At 37.7% G+C, this 18,622-nt stretch overlaps 1 protein-coding gene across 1 annotated transcript in view; it reads right to left on the minus strand.

Annotated features, from left to right (window-relative positions):
* The window catches only part of LOC118808397 (copine-9), a 141,769-nt gene that overhangs the window by 27,787 nt on the left and 95,360 nt on the right, over positions 1–18,622 (minus strand). The window contains exons 9-15 of the mRNA XM_036571036.1: positions 11,325–11,428; positions 10,501–10,605; positions 8,027–8,068; positions 6,365–6,440; positions 6,003–6,056; positions 5,834–5,895; positions 1,095–1,141 (exon numbers count right to left, since the gene is read on the minus strand). Of these exons, the coding sequence (XP_036426929.1) occupies positions 1,095–1,141; positions 5,834–5,895; positions 6,003–6,056; positions 6,365–6,440; positions 8,027–8,068; positions 10,501–10,605; positions 11,325–11,428 (490 nt within the window). The remainder of the gene's footprint in view (positions 1–1,094; positions 1,142–5,833; positions 5,896–6,002; positions 6,057–6,364; positions 6,441–8,026; positions 8,069–10,500; positions 10,606–11,324; positions 11,429–18,622) is intronic.

Below are 18,622 nucleotides of genomic sequence, written 5' to 3' on the forward strand. Positions count from 1 at the left end.
TTTCCCTTTCTATTTATTGTTTTGAAGGCTTTTTATTAAATTTTAATTTTTTGTCACAAACGGAAGCGGCAGGAGAGGTGTGAGTTAAACAATTTTATCATTACTCATTACTGTAATGCATGCTAGGATAGGACAATAGGTTAATCAGGGTAATCTCATGTGTATATATATATATATATATATTGTTGCTGTTGGAGCTAAACGACATATGCCCATTTTTGCCATTTTTCGGTTTTTGACATTTTGAAATCTGAAAATGCCTGTTGTTCTTCATATTGTGTGTAAATTTCATGAAGAAAAGACTGGAAGAAATGGTCCAAAATTATTTGGAAAAATGTCTGGTTACATTGACTTACATTAAAAGTACAGTATGTTTTTTTTATTCTTCTGTAAAGTTGTCATTTTGGAGATACAAGGTTTTGTTTCGACAGCAGTGCTATGCATATACTAAGTTATAATTGATTTATGGTGTTTATCTTTTATTTCTACGTAAACTTTGCTGTGCTGGCATGCCAGCTGAGGGTGGATGGGTGGGAGTGAGGGACTGGGGAGAGAGCATTTACTGTATTCGTGTTATCATTGTTCATCTTGTTTTCTTGCTAGTATTTAAAAATGTTCCCAGGGGAGAATTTGCAGTAATATGTTACCAATGTAGTCATTTGAGTGGTGTTTTCACCCCTGACTCCTGCCTGATCATGCGTGGAGACCACAAAACCTTACAAAAAGTCAAAGTAACCTGAACTGCTTTTTTACTTTATTGGTCCAGTGTTCAAATTTTCATAAAAATATATAAGAACAGATTTGCTAAGATATTCTCTCATGTCTATCTCATACTAACATCTGTATTGGTAGAGTAAAATGTTTGTAGTTTTGAATTCATTAGTCACATGTTTCAAACATGTATGAGCAGAATTCAGCAACAGCTCATTGGCTTTTATTACAAGAGAATAAAATCAACAGCTTTTCAGATCTTTTCTGAATACAGAGAAATGTTGAAATTACCATCTGAGGTAGACAGAGATTAGGCTGAAAATGCTGTAGTATTCCTTTAACATCCTGTTAAAAATAAATGCTTATTAATAGCTGACACTTACCATTTGATGCAGTGAAGTCTATGGCCACAGTGAAGTTGAGCTGTGTCCTGAAAGTCCAAAGACAGCATACATTATTACTAAAACACACAATCACAACACATTTTTACAAGCTTTAAATCTAGGCTTTAAAACAATTGTAGTGTGATATTTGCATATCTCTCTCCCTAAGAGACATTAGATAAAACTAATTTACCAAAAATATGCTGATGTTTTAACATGTATATTAAAGGTGTGCCATGAGTACCAGCATACTGATGACCCCTAATCTAATCTCCAGTTCTGAGAACAGCACTGTATTAGCAGCATGAGCAAGCGGAATACAGTAACAGAGTGGCTGAAAAAACACTGGGTCATCACTGCAGTGCGCCTTAGAGAGGCTACTTAGCCCACGTCTATACAAAGCGCAAACCACTCCATCTCTATTAGGAGTTGAAGAACCCATCACTTCACCTGTAAAGGGAAAACAGGAAGCCATGTATTTGGCAGCTAAAAAAAGTCTTAACAGAGCATTAGGCAATATTTTTACTGTCTTACTATTACAAAAATGCTAAAAAAAACACCAAAAAAAAACCCAAGTAAACACATTTTCCACTGTTACACTTGTATATCAATATAATATGTGTAATATACACATGATATAAAGTTGCTCTTATGGAGATATAAGACTTTGTTTTGTCAGTAATGATGCTACTTTACATGCTTCAGCTAAAAAGTGAGCTCCATGTGCTTCAGCTAAAAAGTGAGCTCCGTATACTTCAGCTAAAAAGTGAGCTCCGTATACTTCAGCTAAAGGTGAGCTCCGTATACTTCAGCTAAAAAGTGAGCTCCGTATACTTCAGCTAAAGGTGAGCTCTGTATGCTTCAGCTAAAAAGTGAGCTCCATATACTTCAGCTAAAAAGTGAGCTCCATATACTTCAGCTAAAAAGTGAGCTCCAAATGCTACAGCTAAAAAGTGAGCTCTGTATACTTCAGCTAAAAAGTGAGCTCCATATACTTCAGGTAAGAAGTGAGCTCCATATGCTTCAGTTAAAAAGTGAGCTCCGTATGCTTCAGCTAAAAAGTGAGCTCTGTATACTTCAGCTAAAAAGTGAGCTCCATATACTTCAGTTAAAAAGTGAGCTCCATATACTTCAGCTAAAAAGTGAGCTCTGTATACTTCAGCTAAAGGTGAGCTCTGTATGCTTCAGTTAAAAAGTGAGCTCCATATACTTCAGCTAAAAAGTGAGCTCCATATGCTTCAGCTAAAAAGTGAGCTCCGTATACTTCAGCTAAAAAGTGAGCTCCGTATACTTCAGCTAAAAAGTGAGCTCCGTATACTTCAGCTAAAAAGTGAGCTCTGTATACTTCAGCTAAAAAGTGAGCTCCGTATACTTCAGCTAAAGGTGAGCTCTGTATGCTTCAGTTAAAAAGTGAGCTCCATATACTTCAGCTAAAAAGTGAGCTCCATATACTGCAGTTAAAAAGTGAGCTCAATATACTTCAGGTAAGAAGTGAGCTCCATATGCTTCAGCTAAAAAGTGAGCTCCGTATGCTTCAGCTAAAAAGAGAGCTCCGTATACTTCAGCTAAAAAGTGAGCTCCATATACTTCAGCTAAAAAGTGAGCTCCATATACTGCAGTTAAAAAGTGAGCTCAATATACTTCAGGTAAAAAGTGAGCTCTGGATGCTTCAGTTAAAAAGTGAGCTCTGTATGCTTCAGCTAAAAAGTGAGCTCTGTATGCTTCAGCTAAAAAGTGAGCTCTGTATGCTTCAGCTAAAAAGTGAGCTCCATATACTTCAGCTAAAAAGTGAGCTCCATATACTTCAGCTAAAAAGTGAGCTCCGTATACTTCAGCTAAAGGTGAGCTCCGTATACTTCAGCTAAAAAGTGAGCTCCGTATACTTCAGCTAAAGGTGAGCTCTGTATGCTTCAGCTAAAAAGTGAGCTCCATATACTTCAGCTAAAAAGTGAGCTCCATATACTTCAGCTAAAAAGTGAGCTCCATATGCTACAGCTAAAAAGTGAGCTCTGTATACTTCAGCTAAAAAGTGAGCTCCATATACTTCAGGTAAGAAGTGAGCTCCATATGCTTCAGTTAAAAAGTGAGCTCCGTATGCTTCAGCTAAAAAGTGAGCTCTGTATACTTCAGCTAAAAAGTGAGCTCCATATACTTCAGCTAAAAAGTGAGCTCCATATACTTCAGCTAAAAAGTGAGCTCTGTATACTTCAGCTAAAGGTGAGCTCTGTATGCTTCAGTTAAAAAGTGAGCTCCATATACTTCAGCTAAAAAGTGAGCTCCATATGCTTCAGCTAAAAAGTGAGCTCCGTATACTTCAGCTAAAAAGTGAGCTCCGTATACTTCAGCTAAAAAGTGAGCTCCGTATACTTCAGCTAAAAAGTGAGCTCTGTATACTTCAGCTAAAAAGTGAGCTCCGTATACTTCAGCTAAAGGTGAGCTCTGTATGCTTCAGTTAAAAAGTGAGCTCCATATACTTCAGCTAAAAAGTGAGCTCCATATACTGCAGTTAAAAAGTGAGCTCAATATACTTCAGGTAAGAAGTGAGCTCCATATGCTTCAGCTAAAAAGTGAGCTCTGTATGCTTCAGCTAAAAAGTGAGCTCCATATACTTCAGCTAAAAAGTGAGCTCAATATACTTCAGGTAAGAAGTGAGCTCCATATGCTTCAGCTAAAAAGTGAGCTTCCTATGCTTCAGCTAAAAATTGAGCTCCCTGTGCTTCAGCTAAAAAGTGAGCTTGTTACGGTTTTTACATTTATAAGAGATAAAGTGGTTTGTATTAATTATGATATATGAATTAATGTATTGTAATAAATTATGTGGATAAATTACAACTTAAAATAATGCATTTAAAATGCAGTTTGTTGGGAGTTACTTTTATCATAGGCTGAAATTTTGGGTGAAAGTAGAAGTTCTAAATAAATCAAATTCTTAAATAAAATTTCTAACCATTCTACTGTAATATAGAAATGTACTTGCTTTACAAAGGTCGAACTGTTATACTTGAAATCAAGCATTATTATAATTCATTTATATTGGGCCTCATTCACCAATCTTTCTTCAGAAGAAATTTCTTCTTAAAACTCACTTGCGCAGTTTTCACGAACATTCAGACATTCACCAATGTTTTCTAATTTGGGATTTGTTATTAGATAAGAACAGAATCTACGCACACCCAAGAGCACAAAGATTTGAACAACCTTTCTCAAAAACAAAATAAAGAAAAAAGATATTGGTAAATGAGGCTCATTGTTATTACTCACATATACTTTTTAAGTTTTTAATGATTTATGTTGTACTATTTATGTTGGACAAAGAGAAGCAGATCAAGTAGACAAGCTAAAGATGTTTCAGAGAAGAAATCAGGTTCTACTCTGGGAACTATAACCCTGTAACTATAACCCACATCTGTCATGGTCTCCAGCCAGATGACTGAGGTTTTAACATGACAGTACAGCTGCATGAATGTAGTCAGTTAACTTCTCCAGTCAGACTAGAACCTGATACTCTGACATGGCACAGTGACCCCAGATAAACAATACTGACTGCAAAACAGGAGAGTTTACTTCATTATGCCTGAACTTTACAAGAGCTAGTGTAAATGTAACACTGTGGCTTAGAGTGTTGGAGTAACAGTACAGTCCACAGAGATGGTAGCTCATCACCTCCTTAAACTCCAATGGCTCGAATTTCAGCTCCTCACTTTCGTAACTGCTGTACATAACTTTCACAGGCTATTAGTTAAACAGTGGTTACTGACAGGCCTGTCACAATCATGACATTATAGCAGACAATGAACTGCTGTATAACTAACTGCAATATACAACTGAGTTCATTGTTTCCAACTATTACAGTACAAGCTTAGAGTAGCTGTTTAGCTATTTTGCTTTAGATGTTTAGATATGATAACCCAATACAAAATAATTTGTAATCTAAAAAATCTGTTCCCATCAGATTTAGGAGAGTTATTGTAAAAGATGATTCATCATGCTAGAGTACATGAGGGGTGAAGGAATTTATTATTGTGTAATGTGTTTAGTGCTGTGTTATACATTATTATATGCAGTATTGTGTGTGCATGTGCTGAAATTGTATTTAGGCTGGCTATTTTTGTTTTTCCTTATGTGGTCATGTCTGTCACATCTGTCACTTGTCATGCATAAGCTTTCTAATCTTGGCATCAGTCCAGCTATAAAACTGTGTTAGTCCATTGTTTTACGGGCTGGCTAGATGTGTGGTACCTGCACGCAAGAACTAAACTTCAATTCTCCCGACATACGGCTAGCTCCCTGGTTTGTGATGGGGTTTGGATTCTTCAGGGAGCTATTATAGGATCTGTATACACTTGAGTTATATCCAAAGCAGAGGGTAGAATGGTTAGTGGGAACAATTTTAAGAGGTCTTGGAAACACCTCTAACCTAACATGTACAGCACTCCTTCTGTTAGACATGACAGATTTTACAAAGTATTCTAAGAGGATTTGTCTTTTTCACACATCCAAATCAATAAACCTTTGTACAGAAGTGCAACTTTCACTTTTCACACCATTTAACTCTTAAATGGTAAATGCAGCTTGGACCAGTTTTAGCAGACTGCCAGCTAACAGAACTGGATTGCAACTGTAATCTATTTTTTTCCTGCACAAACAAATCAGCAACACCTAATGGATTTCTGAGTCAACCAGACCCTGAGGCATTTAAATGAAGCACAAAAATCAACAAGCGTGACTCTTCAGCTTACCCTCCTCTGATGAAGTCTACGAACGTGTATTCAGATTCAACTTTAAAAGACAGCAGTGTCACCTTCAGAGAGAGAAAGAAAAAGCATTCTCCATGAGGCGCAGACACACACACTCTTCTACACACACACACTCATACTGAGAACATAATGGATTCTAACAGGTACTCACTGTGCCAGAGTTCACGTATTTCTTCTTCTTTCCTTTCTTTTTCGGATTCAAAACCTGAACAAGGGAAATATGCAGAGACACATATTAAAAAACACTGCACATAGACAAAAAATGTCCAAAAGCCATTTAGCCCAGCCAGCGTGCACCGAGAAAAGTGATGAATTGAAGGATTGAATGTACTATCAAATGTATACATCAGCTCCACATGAATTACTGCAGAAAAAAACAACAACATTCTGTTAATATATTTGATTCATTTTAATCAAGCAAATTCAATCCATTATTATTTCAGTGAGGATTCTTCAGTGCAGCTGAGATGGTATCATGGTGTGTAGCCTGTGGCCAGTGGTGGTGGCCCTTACCTCATACACATTAAACTGGCTCTGACCCCGGGACAACTCTCTGTAACTGGTGGTGAACTCTCCGATAAAGTCATGACTGGAGGAAAAAGAGAGAGAGAGAGATAGAGAGAGAAAGGGATTATATTGAAAGACATTCACTCTGTATGATTTCTCCAGAACATCTATCCCCTCTCAGCCTTTCATTATTTGAGTGACATTTCCTCAGAATCATAAAAAATGACCTCACCATCCACTCTCTGTAATGACCCTGGACACCATTTGTGCTGCTGTTAATAAATCTACTGTGATATTTGCGGTGGGGGGGTATATGAAATCCGTGTGTGTGTTTTTGTGTGTTTGTGTGTGTTTGTACATTTCTGGGACAAAAACATTCTATCTGTGTAGAAAAACCAGAGACACCAGATTTCAGAAAATTGATTTTTTTTAGCAATTATGGCTCGTAATTGACTGTAAATAATTTCCTTTTTTTTACATTTTCACACACACACACACACACATACACACACACATTTTCTAAGCTGCTTATCCTTCTGGCCCGGGGGAGGGGGTGGAGCCTATCCCACCAGTCATTGGGTGGAAGGCAGAAAACACCCTGGACAGGTTACTTAATTTACACTTAATTTTATTAAACAAGTAATTTGTTAATCCTTGTTTACATTTGGTCTCTGAACTGTTACTATGCACACCTTGCAAACTATAAAATATCAGGAAAAAGTGCCATCAAAGAACACTGTTCAATTTTATAATTTCCAGTCAAAACAGCTTTTAAGTGCAAGTTATTCATTTTTCTGGAGATCTGTCTGAGGAGATTAGATATAAGATAATCCACTTGTATAAAGAACAGAAAGGTTAAAAGAAAATAAGTGAAAAAACAGGGGTTTTCAAAATAAAAGTTCAAAAATGATTAAATTAAATGTAACCAACACTTAAAGTTTCTTCTATGAGAGAGAGGAGAAAATCAAGCTCCACCCTCCTTCAGATCTGAAAATATCCACAAGTGTTTCTGTCCATCCTTCCACTGTGAGAAGACAACTCAACACTATAATTCTGAAAGGATGTGTAGCTGTCACAAACCCCTGACTGAGAAAAGGAAACAGACAAGATAACTTGCTAATCAAATAAAGAAGCTGCTGGTGTTCTCAGAAAAATTGACTGACCAAAAATTTGACATTGCAACCAACGTCAAAGACTGAACTTGAGGTGTTTTCTGCTTTTTTTTTCTCCTGAGGCTGAGAATGAATTACTTAACTGCCATCTTAACTGGACATTAAATAAATGAAGGGTTTTGCTCAGTCCTGTATGGTTAATACATATGGGACATATGGTATGTGTAGGATGTCCTGTCCTGTGTGTGTGTGTGTGTGTGTGTGTGTATGTGTCTGTGTGTGTCAGATGACTGAACAAGGTGAAGGTAAGAGGAAAACAACAAGGCCCGTGTCATTTCCCTCTCGTTGGCCTCTGTCTTTCTTTGATAGCACATGCATGCACCTTCTGCTTCCCCTCTATCAGACCCTAACTCTTCTCCTCCTGCCCTCATCCTTCTCTCTCACAAAGTCACCACTCACAAGCGCTATCCCACTCACTCTGACATTCCCCAACTGTTCAGAGAGAAGAAAAGCACAAAGCAATGATATATAGCAAAGAGTAAAAGATTATGCTTACCTTCCGTCCCGATCCCAGTCATACACATCTATCTTAACAGTCCTGCAGGAAGTGAAGAGAGGAGAGTGACAGTAAGAGAGGAGAGAAGTAGTGAAAGAAAGACAAATAAGTACAAAAGAGAGGGAGTGAAGGATTGCAATCACATCTGGGATGTTGAGGGAAAAAAGCAACACAAATATTTTAGCATTTTAAAAGCCTGCTCACAGGTGAAAAAAGGGACGTCCTGGGGACGGGGTTTGTGCTTGTTATTCAAATTCACTCCAATTTGTTATGGGCAAAACAGATAATTGCAGAGAATAGCAGAGAAATCACTTACAGCAGTGCAGTCACACACACACACACAAACAAAAAGCCACCCGATCTTTTGTTATTATTTGGACATTATCATCAAAACCTTATTCTTATTCAACAGTGAGAGCGCACTCCAGCAGAGTGCTTTTCAAGGTTGTCCTGCAGAGATGGGGAACAATTTAGCTTCGCATTTGAAAAGGGACAAACACTCTCGTAACATCTCAAGGATGGGAAAGTTTGGTATGCTTGGTTGTTTGCATATTTTTCTGAGTATTTCACAGTCAGAAAGACACAATGTTTTTCTGTATGTCTGGTTTGTATGAATGTACATATGAATGTCCTTTTGAATATGTGTCTGTATGCTTGCGAATATGCTGAACAGTCATGTGGGCGTGTCCAAGTCCTAAATCTCAGGATGAGTTCTACGCCAGCTGTGCTTCAGTTCTGTATCTATGTGTGGATGCTTTTCAACATGCTGTCCTTGTATGTGTGAGTCAAGCTGGTGTGCACAAGTTCTAAATCTCAGTGTTGAGTGCAATAACACCAGCGCTGGCCTGATGAAATAATCGGCCGACTGCTGGCATTATTCTGCCCACCACTGAGAGCACAACAAATCCCACAATCCTTCTCTCTGCCTGCAGCTGAATGAGCAATCCAAACATATGCAAGCTTAGAAAGAGACGCTGGCTTCTCTTGGCTCTGGCTGGAGATAATGCCTGAGGGCAGAGCGCTGTTGGGTTGAGACTGGCTTGAGCAGAGGCCGTGATGGGTTATGAATCCTGAAGTTCAATAACTGCTATAGGCAGATTCATAACCTTGAAATAAGCTGGAGTTTATGTCCTGCTTATATACACTACTGTTCAAAAATTTCACCTGTCTAATGATAATAATGCTTGTTATTTTATATACAATAACTGCAATGCAGATAACTACTATATATGAGTATTTTTAGATTATTTATTCAATATTCCAAGTATTTTGTAACAACCAGAATGATAAATAATATTGTCTACCACTTTATCACATTATATCATTTCTAATATTCTAGAGTTGTCATTATTTACCTCAAGATTTACCCAACACTTTGTAAATATGAGATATTCTGGATATCAATTTATAATAATAATAATATAATAATAATAATATTAATAATAATAATAATTTTTATTTATACAGCTCTTTCCATGCTGGTGTCCAGTTGACAGACAGGTGATAAACAGTAATACAAGAAATTTTAAGTATTAACTTAGAATCATATAAGAAAATGACAAAGATCAAAATAAAAGATAAATACCATGAGAAGTAGAGTTTTAATTAAATGCTAAGTTAAAGAGATACGTTTTTAGACGCTTCCTAAAAGTGAGCACTGAGCTTGACTGTTTAATAAAAGGTGAATTGAGCTCCACAGTTTAGAAGTATATAACTGAAAGAGTCTCTACACGTTTTCTGTATTTTACAGAAGGTATTTGCAGAAGGTCAGTATCTACAGATCTATGATCATGTGTTGGAACTTAAACAGACAGACATTCTGTGATGTAAGTGGTGCTTTAAGGTCATATAGAGCCTTAAATACTTGAAGCAGAACTTTAAAATCTATCCTGAACGATACAGGTAGCCAGTGCAGTTCTTTTAAAACAGGAGTGATACGATCTCTCTGTTTAGTTTTTGTTAGGATCTGTGCTGCCATATTTTGTATGAGTTGTAAAGGATGTATTGTTAGGAAGTCCAGTAAGAAGATCATTACAGTAATCAAGTCTGCTTGTAACAAATGCATGAATATGTTTCTCTGCGTTGAGATAGAAATGGCTGAACTTTAGCAACATTTCTCAAATGATAGAAAGTTACTTTAGTGATTGCGTTTACATGCAGGACAAAACAGAGCTCAGAGTCCAAGATCACACCCAAGTTTCCTATTTCATGTTTGTAGAGTTGTTCTCAATGCCATACAGACCCCCCTTTTTTAAAACCATCTGCATTATTGTTTCTATTTTTTTGTTTTGTTTTTTAGAGCTTCTACACCTTCCTAATTATGAAGTTGCCTCATTAGAATGAATCAATAAATGTACCTGCAACCAAACTGGTATTATATTATTGAAAATATTGATTTTAAACTTCTGAATTATAGTCATTCAAACTCATTCAGCCATTAGCTGAGCAGCTCCTGCTAAGCTAGAACAGCTCACCTGTCGTAGTCGCCATTACAGAGCGCACGCACGGGAATAGTGAAGGGCTGCCATACTGGATTCAGTGTGTTCTTGATCACCTCTGTCTTGTGGCAGATAGTGAACCTACAACATACAACACACAGTTCTTCTTATGCAACTCACATTAATCATCACAAACGATGGGGGAAAGGGTCAGCAAGAAAGTGTGCTATAGACAGAAAGAGAGAAAAAGAAGAGGGAAAGAGAGAAAATGAGAGAGTAAGGGAGACAAAAAGAGAGAAAAAGAGGGAAAGAGAGAGAGGGAAAGGAAGAAGTATAGGAAGGGAAAGAGAGAAAGAAAGTGAGGGTGACAGGGCTGGAAGAGGGAGGAGAGAGGTGAGAGAAAGAGGGAGAGAGCAAGAGATAGAGAGAGGGTGAAAGAGAGAAAGGAAGAGAGAGAGGGAGAAATAAAGGAGAGAGGGAAAATGAGAAAGACAGAGAGAAGAAGAGAAAATATAGAAAAAAGAAAGAGGGAGACAAAGAGAGAGAAAAAGGGAAAGAGAGAGAGGGAAAGGAAGAAGTAGTGGAAGGAAGAGAGAAAGAGAGGGTGATAGGGCGAGAGAGAAGAGAGGTAAGAGAAAGAGGGAGAGAGCAAGGGATAGAGAGAAAGCGAGGGTGAAAGAGAGGAGGGAAGTGAAAGAGGGACAAAGAAGGGAGAGAGGGAGAATGGGAAAGACAGAGAAGAGAGAAAGAGAGAAAATAGAGAGAAAAGAGAAGGGAAAAGAGAGGGAAAGAGGTAGAGAGAATGGAGAGAGACGGAGAAACACAAAGAGAGAGAATATCCTCTTTGCCATCTCACTCACGTTCCATCCTCGTTGCTGCGGTAGAAGACCAGGAAAGGATCAGATTTGCCGAAGAAGTCCTTCTTGTCCAGTTTATTGGCACACAGCTGCATAGTAGCAATATCCTGCAGGGATAAACACATGGAGAGGGTGGGCGAACTAGGAAAAACACACACATACACACTTTCATACCAGCAGAGCTGAGGAAAATCCCCTTCTTCTGAAGCTGCTTCTCACCACGCTACACAAACAACAGAGCTGACCTCTACAGTCACTCCAAACCAGCACAGAGAGTACGATACAAGATACCTGAAAGAATGGAAATCAAGGTCTAATATGAAGACATGGGAGGGAATGGATGTAGCTTTTCAAGGACATAAGGACACAGGCCTCAAGACCCTAAGGGAACATTTACATTCCACACAATTATCTACGAAAACAAATACACACAGTCTTTTTTCACGCGCTCGCTCTCCTACACATACACACTCACTCACAGAAGTGTGAAATAAGACAGCTCATCTGCCCTGTGTAAATATGCTGTAATGAGGGTTTTATCCTGCTGGAATCACAGGCGGTGAAGCACTGGCAAAAACAAACACTCCCTCTCACTTCTCCACATTTCTCTCTATTTACCATATTAATGTGAGCTGCATACTTCTCATATCCATCGCACATAATCTCATCCGCATTAGCCTCCCACCTCTGAAGAAGGCTTTAAGCTTTTTCAGGTTATTAAAGACTAGGGGATATGTATCTGTTTGGTGTTCATCATGAGTACAATTGGGCTTTTTCCATAGAAATGCTGCCTTAAAATATTGCATATAGGGGAACTAATATAATTGAAACAGAGGTGTTTTATTGGAGTGATTATACAAATTAGAGTCATTACAACACCGCTAAGCGCTAATGGTGAAGTAGAACTGAACTGAGTGAGAAGTCTATAACTCCCTCAGGCTGGAAGTACAGCAGCAGTCAGTTATTAGAACTTCACTTATGCTGATCTGAGGAATACATGATTTGGTGATAAAGGGCTTCAATATAAAGGGCCTCAGTAGTTCTGCTCTTGAAGCAAATTCATAACTTGGGTTGAATGAAATGTAAATGTGTGGTGTTTAATGTTACTTCTCAAATGTTGCTGTTGCATTTATTCTGAAATGTAAAGAACAAAGCCAAAAATGAGCAGATTTACATTTCTGCACAAGAAAATAAATAGGAATATACTGAAATATACTTCTGTGGGTATGCAAGTTAACATCAGAGGTGGACATTATCACTAATTTTCTTTTCGATCCAATACCAAGTAATACCAAGGCTAATATACTGATACTAATACCAATACTCCCACAGTATTCTCAGTTCCTTAAACACTTTTGTATATTTAAAAGTGATATTCTCAAAACAGTTAACACACAATACTAAGCAAAGCCTTGCTGGCCAAAATAACACACTCTTTGCAAAATGGTTAAACCTTCTCAAAACACTAAACACACAACACACACTTTTCAATCTATCAGTACAACTTACAATCAGCAGAGTAAATGCCTTTAATCACTGACACAACACAATTAACAAATGACACAGGTTGCAATTTCACAGGTTTTAGCCTTCATTATTACTGTACATCGATGCTGTACTATCTGCAAATACTTTACTATAAACAGTTCTAGAATGAGCCAAAATGCAAAAATATGACAATGTGGAACCAGTTCAGTGCAATGTACTGTTATTATCACAGCTATCATTAGTATCACGGTTTGGGCCTGTTTTGCTGCATCTGGGCCAGCACAGCTTGCCATCATAGCTACAACAATGAACTCTGAATTATACCAGCAAATTCTAAAGGAAAATGTCAGGACATCTGTCCCTGAGCTGAAACTTAAGAGAACGTGGGTCATGCAGCAAGACAATGACCCTAAGCACACAAATCGTTCTACCATAGTATGGTAAAAGAAGAATAAAGTTGATATTTCGGAATGATCAAGTCAAAGTCCTGACCTTCCTTAATCCTGTAGAAATGTTGTGGAAGGACCTGAAGCAAGTAGTTCATGGGAGAAAACCCACCAACATAACAGAGTGGAAGCTGTTTTGTATGGAGGAATGGGCTAAAATTCCACCAAGCTGATGTGCAAGACTAACCAATAGTTACCGGAAATGTTTAGTTGCAGTTATGCTGCACCTGGGGTTCACACCAGACACTGAAAGCAAAGTTTCACATACTTTTGCCACTCACAAATATGTAATATTGGAATATGTAATAATATGTAATAAGAAATAAACGACCAATTGTAATAATTTTGTGTCATTTGTTTAATTTGGTTCTCTTTAGCTACTGTTAGGACTTGTGAAAATCTGATGAAGTTTCAGGTCAAATTTCTGCAGAAATACAGAAAATTCTAAAGGGTTCACAAACTTTCAAGCACCACTGTATAAGCCCTGCACAAAAAGCAAAACACAACAAAACTAGGCTAAAACATAGATTTCACCTAAAAAATCCAGAAACAAATATATTTACTCCCTTTTTCTTTTTTCTGTACTCCTAAAATGCATGTGCGAGTGTTGGAGGACAACATTGTCCAAAATGATGCTCCATGGTGCTCTACTCAGATCCTCAGCCTGGGTATATCAGTAGGGGGACTGACTGTGTCAAAGGAGCTCGGATAGAAGGCCTTGCCATTCATTCCATACTGAACTGAAATTCAGACAAAAAATTACATGTCGTCATTCACTGCAGGTCCATGACAGAAGGTGAAAAAAGGATCAAACCTAAATGTTAACACATTCGCAACAAGACATTACTGCTTTGCTAAGAAAGTGACAAAGAAGATTAGGTCGACCCCAGTTTCACTAATTGTGTTTTAGGAATTAAAAAAAAAACTGTAAAAGGAAACTGTGGATAATCTCTACAGTAAAAACCGCAAAAATAAGCGTTTGCATTAGTACTAAACATCGTTTAGGGAAAAAGCGCCAAATGATCTGACAGATGAGGATCGACTCTCAAAAAGAATCTGGATTGGAAGTATCAATATTTCAGTATTAATCTGCACACACCTAGTAAAAAATCTGCATCAAGATACAGAGAAGGGATTCCTGTGTCATCGGTGATCACAAAGGCTTGCAGAGGTCATGTCCTGCCCAACTCAAAGATCTCAACTACATGTTGTGTGAATCTGCAGAGTAGTGGGACTGAGCAAACGCTGATTAGCCATCATATCAATAGCACTGGGGACAGGACATGACCCTAACAATGCTCAAACCAAACCAGAACGAGCCCAAAATAGAGCTGCTGGCAGAAGAGATGTGATATTTTATTATAAGACCCATGTTACATTTATAAGACTCATCTATTACAAAAAATATTTAAGCAAAAATTTTAAAAAGTCCTTATAGGAAAGTCTTTCCACTTGATGGCCATCTTGGCAACACCCCCAGGCAGTTAGTTCCAGTCATACAAGATCAGGTTCCTGTCTATTCGAATGGGGACAGACTTCTAAACTAAAGACCACATTAACATTCTATTTGTAATCTCTGGTAAAATCTGCCAAAAACAAAAACAGTTTGTATTGTTTGGATCAAATAACACATAAAGCATGTTTTTTCAGGTTGTTCTGGCTAATGGGTATATCTCCACAAGGGAGGGCTTTTCCTGCTTCAGGCTTAACTAGCAAGCTAAAAGAGGGTCATTTGACTGAATGGGGGGAATTTCTCCATAAGTAGATGGCAAGTTTTCCCATCCATTTTTCAACCAGTGACCTGTCTCCTCCTTTGTAAAGTCTCTGGTATTAATTCTTGGAGAGAGATAACAACTTTCTTGAGACTTTTTTCTTTGTTTTCTGTACATTCTGTTTTTTTACACTGTACCCTGGTGACATTACATGCGAACAAAACATGTGCACATGTTTCTTTGTTTGCAGATGAAGAACAGTAATATGGCTTTCAGGAACCTTATAATGTTAATTTTCTATCTTCTATTCAATAATAAGCACTTACTGATCTAAATTCTGTTCTGAAGGTGTACATATGCTTGCTCAGATACTATAACAGTGCAGCCAACAATAAAGACAGCTAGAGTACATGGTAGTGTACAGAAAGCTCCTGTTCCACATACTGATCCATCACCTTAAATGTGGACATGCATGTGTTATAACTACTCTGGGAGGATATTTTAACAAGTGGTACGAAGCCAAAGTCTCTGAATGTATCACCAGCAAGATGTTAGGTAGTTTTTAATTAAAACAAGACGAGAGAGAAAATTCCCTCTAACAAGAAGCTTGCCTTCTAAGCTTTGTCAGAAGCACACACAGTAATTACTTCTAAGTGTTGAATGTCTTTATTGGCTTAAGAGGAGCGTTTACTGTTGAAAAAAGACTTGAACTCATCTAACATGGATTTTTTGCAATGATCCTGACAAGCAGATGGTTGGCAGGATGCATCAGTGACGTGACTGATTCAATACAGCTCAGAGCGCAGTAGTAGGTCTTCCCTCTAACATACAATAGCAGGGCAAGAGCCAGAAAACTACCAGCTCAGCTTTTCAAATTACAGAACATTCAGCATTAAAAAGCATTTCAGCAGCAAGTGATTAGAGCTGCATGAAACAGACAAGGCCCCATATTGTGATTAAACCACTATACATTACAATTGCACTACAGCTTGCAATATATTAAAAGGCCACTGGGAAAACCTTTATAGAACACACTCAAAGACTGGTCTGTACTAGTTTGACCAAAATCAATTGCGTTTGTTGGATCATGTGGCCTTGACTAATTAAAACATTCATATGGAATATCTGAGATCGGTCGGGATGCGCACAAGATGTTGTGGTTAGAAGGCTAATCTGGATATTTCAGTGTTCTGCCATATCAGCACTGCAAAAGACCACTTTGCCCAGATAAGATCACTTTCCAATATTTTTGAAACTACATGCAGGATAAGTTCTGCAAATGCAACATTTCTGCATATTCTAATCATTTCCTATTGTGCAATATGTATAGTCACTCTTACTTTCCTGCAACATTCCTGGTAGAGGACTTATTTTCATGTTGTTTCTTGTCATAGTAACTGCATATATCTGCAGTTTTTCAGCCCTGGTTTCATCAACTGCTTACTACTGTTACTACTGTGTTAAAATTATATCAATGGATACTGTCTGCTGAATCAGACATGCAAAGGGACTGTATCTAGGTTTTCATTCAGCTGTCAAATTAAATAACAAATGTCACAAAAAATGGATTATTGTGAATAACACTGAGTCTCCTCTGTACAAGAGAATAAAACTAGTTCTATAAAACACTTCTGGGAAATATGAACTTCCAGAGAACTATATAGTGTTGAGCAGCTTCTCATTGCAGTTTTATTCCACTTTATAGCTGGATTTTACATCATAAGAGTGACAAAACACACTGGCATTTTTTTTTATTGGCAAGAAAGTTTATCCACCTAAAATAAACATACATGTTGTTAAGCAAATTTTGATGATTTTATTCATCACATCTGTTGTACTCAATATGTCAAAATACACATACAAATATGCGACTGAAAAACCTACTATACTGTGCAGCTCTACTATATTGTGCAGTATAGTATGTGACTGGAAACCCACCTACTATACTGTGCAGCTCACTAGTAAAGCAGCACTGTATATTAGGTGGGTTTTCAGTCACATACTATACTGTACAGTATAGTAGAGCTGCGCAGTATAGTATGTGACTGGAAACCCACCTACTACTGTCCAGCTCTACTAGTGAGCCACATGCAGATGTGATGCTAGGACATTGCTGTCCTCCTCTCACTGAGAATGAAGCCAGTTTTGCTCTGGGGGAAGCCCTGTGACAGATGGTGTTTGGCACAAACAGGAGTTTGAATGTGAATTCCAGCAGCAGAGCATGTGAATTCCTCCATCCTGCTAGTCCGCGCTTTTACCAGGGGTGCCCTCAAGGGTGGCTCAAAAGCAATTTCCAACCATGTAATGGCAGCACCACTGTACAATACTACCTAATCTGTCATTCAAGTCCACAGAGAAAGGAAACTCATAAGGGTTCCTTTAGCGACTATGCAGTGGCTTGTATATCCTACTATATTATTGTTTTCAAAATTAGATATATAAATCACATTATTCAAATTATACAGTATTCACAAAAGCATTGTTTCCCATTACGTATGATGCACAGTGATGTGCAGTGATTCAGTTAGGCTGAACTGTTAGCAGGGTTTTAAGTGTTAATAAAAAAAGGTTAAATGAATATATTTGATCCTTTGAACTGACATTTTTGGGTAGTTTAGCCAGATTTTAGTCAAGTTCTAGAAATAGACAACAGATGCAGTCATACGCAAAAGTTTAAACACCCTGGTCAAATGTAATGTTTTGTTGATTTTTTAAAATTAAGTTAACACATCCTCTACAGAGAACACATTTAAATATGACATTTTCTCTGCAAATCTTAGTGCACAATTTTGAAGTGTGCAGAAGCAGAGGATGTGTGCTTACTGTCACAAATCAACAAAACATATAATTTGACCATGGGGTGCCCAAACTTTTGCATATGACTGTCTATCAATTTTTGATACAATCCTGAAGTAAAAAATAGTTCTTTACAAGATTAAAAATTCTGTGTTTAATCTTATATGTCTAAAAGACGCTCATTTGCACTGATGGTAGCTTAGAGCTGACATACTATTAGAAACCCCATAGTAGCGCTAACATTGACGGCCCAAACTGAAGGCATAGCTCTAACAGTCATAGCTTGCCATTGCAAAAAAGGATACAAATGAACTACGCAACAATACTGTTTTTTGAAATTTTGTTTTATTTCTATTTTCTCAACAATGAAAACGACCTAAAATAAACCAGTGTTAACGTTGCAATCAGGGAAAGGTACAGGTCTACAATGGCCCTTATTCATTGAAGCTGTGCAGAAATTAACACAAATTTTTTTTTGTGGTTTTGTTCACAACCGTTATTGGCAAAAAGCAGGCCCCAATTTGCCTTCATATACATTTAACTTACATTAAACATGCAGATGTTGCAAAAGTGAGTCAATAGGAAAGCAAAGCTAATGGTTGCCCTTACAGGTGGAGTTTGGGGGAAAGCAAAAGAACATAATTGTTTTCATTGAAAAAATAACGTAAAAAGAAAAAAAAATCTAATTTTTATTTAAAGTGATGGAATGGTGTGAATGTGTAATATGATTATTTTCCTAGCTGCTTGGGAAACAATATAAGAACCAGATTGTACTGCACTAATTCTTACAATACAGTCACATACACTCACCAAGCACTTCATTAGCAACACCCGCACACCTGCCCATTAATGCAATTAC

Source organism: Colossoma macropomum, unplaced genomic scaffold, assembly GCF_904425465.1.
Source record: "Colossoma macropomum unplaced genomic scaffold, Colossoma_macropomum, whole genome shotgun sequence".
Classification (NCBI taxonomy): Eukaryota; Metazoa; Chordata; class Actinopteri; order Characiformes; family Serrasalmidae; genus Colossoma; species Colossoma macropomum.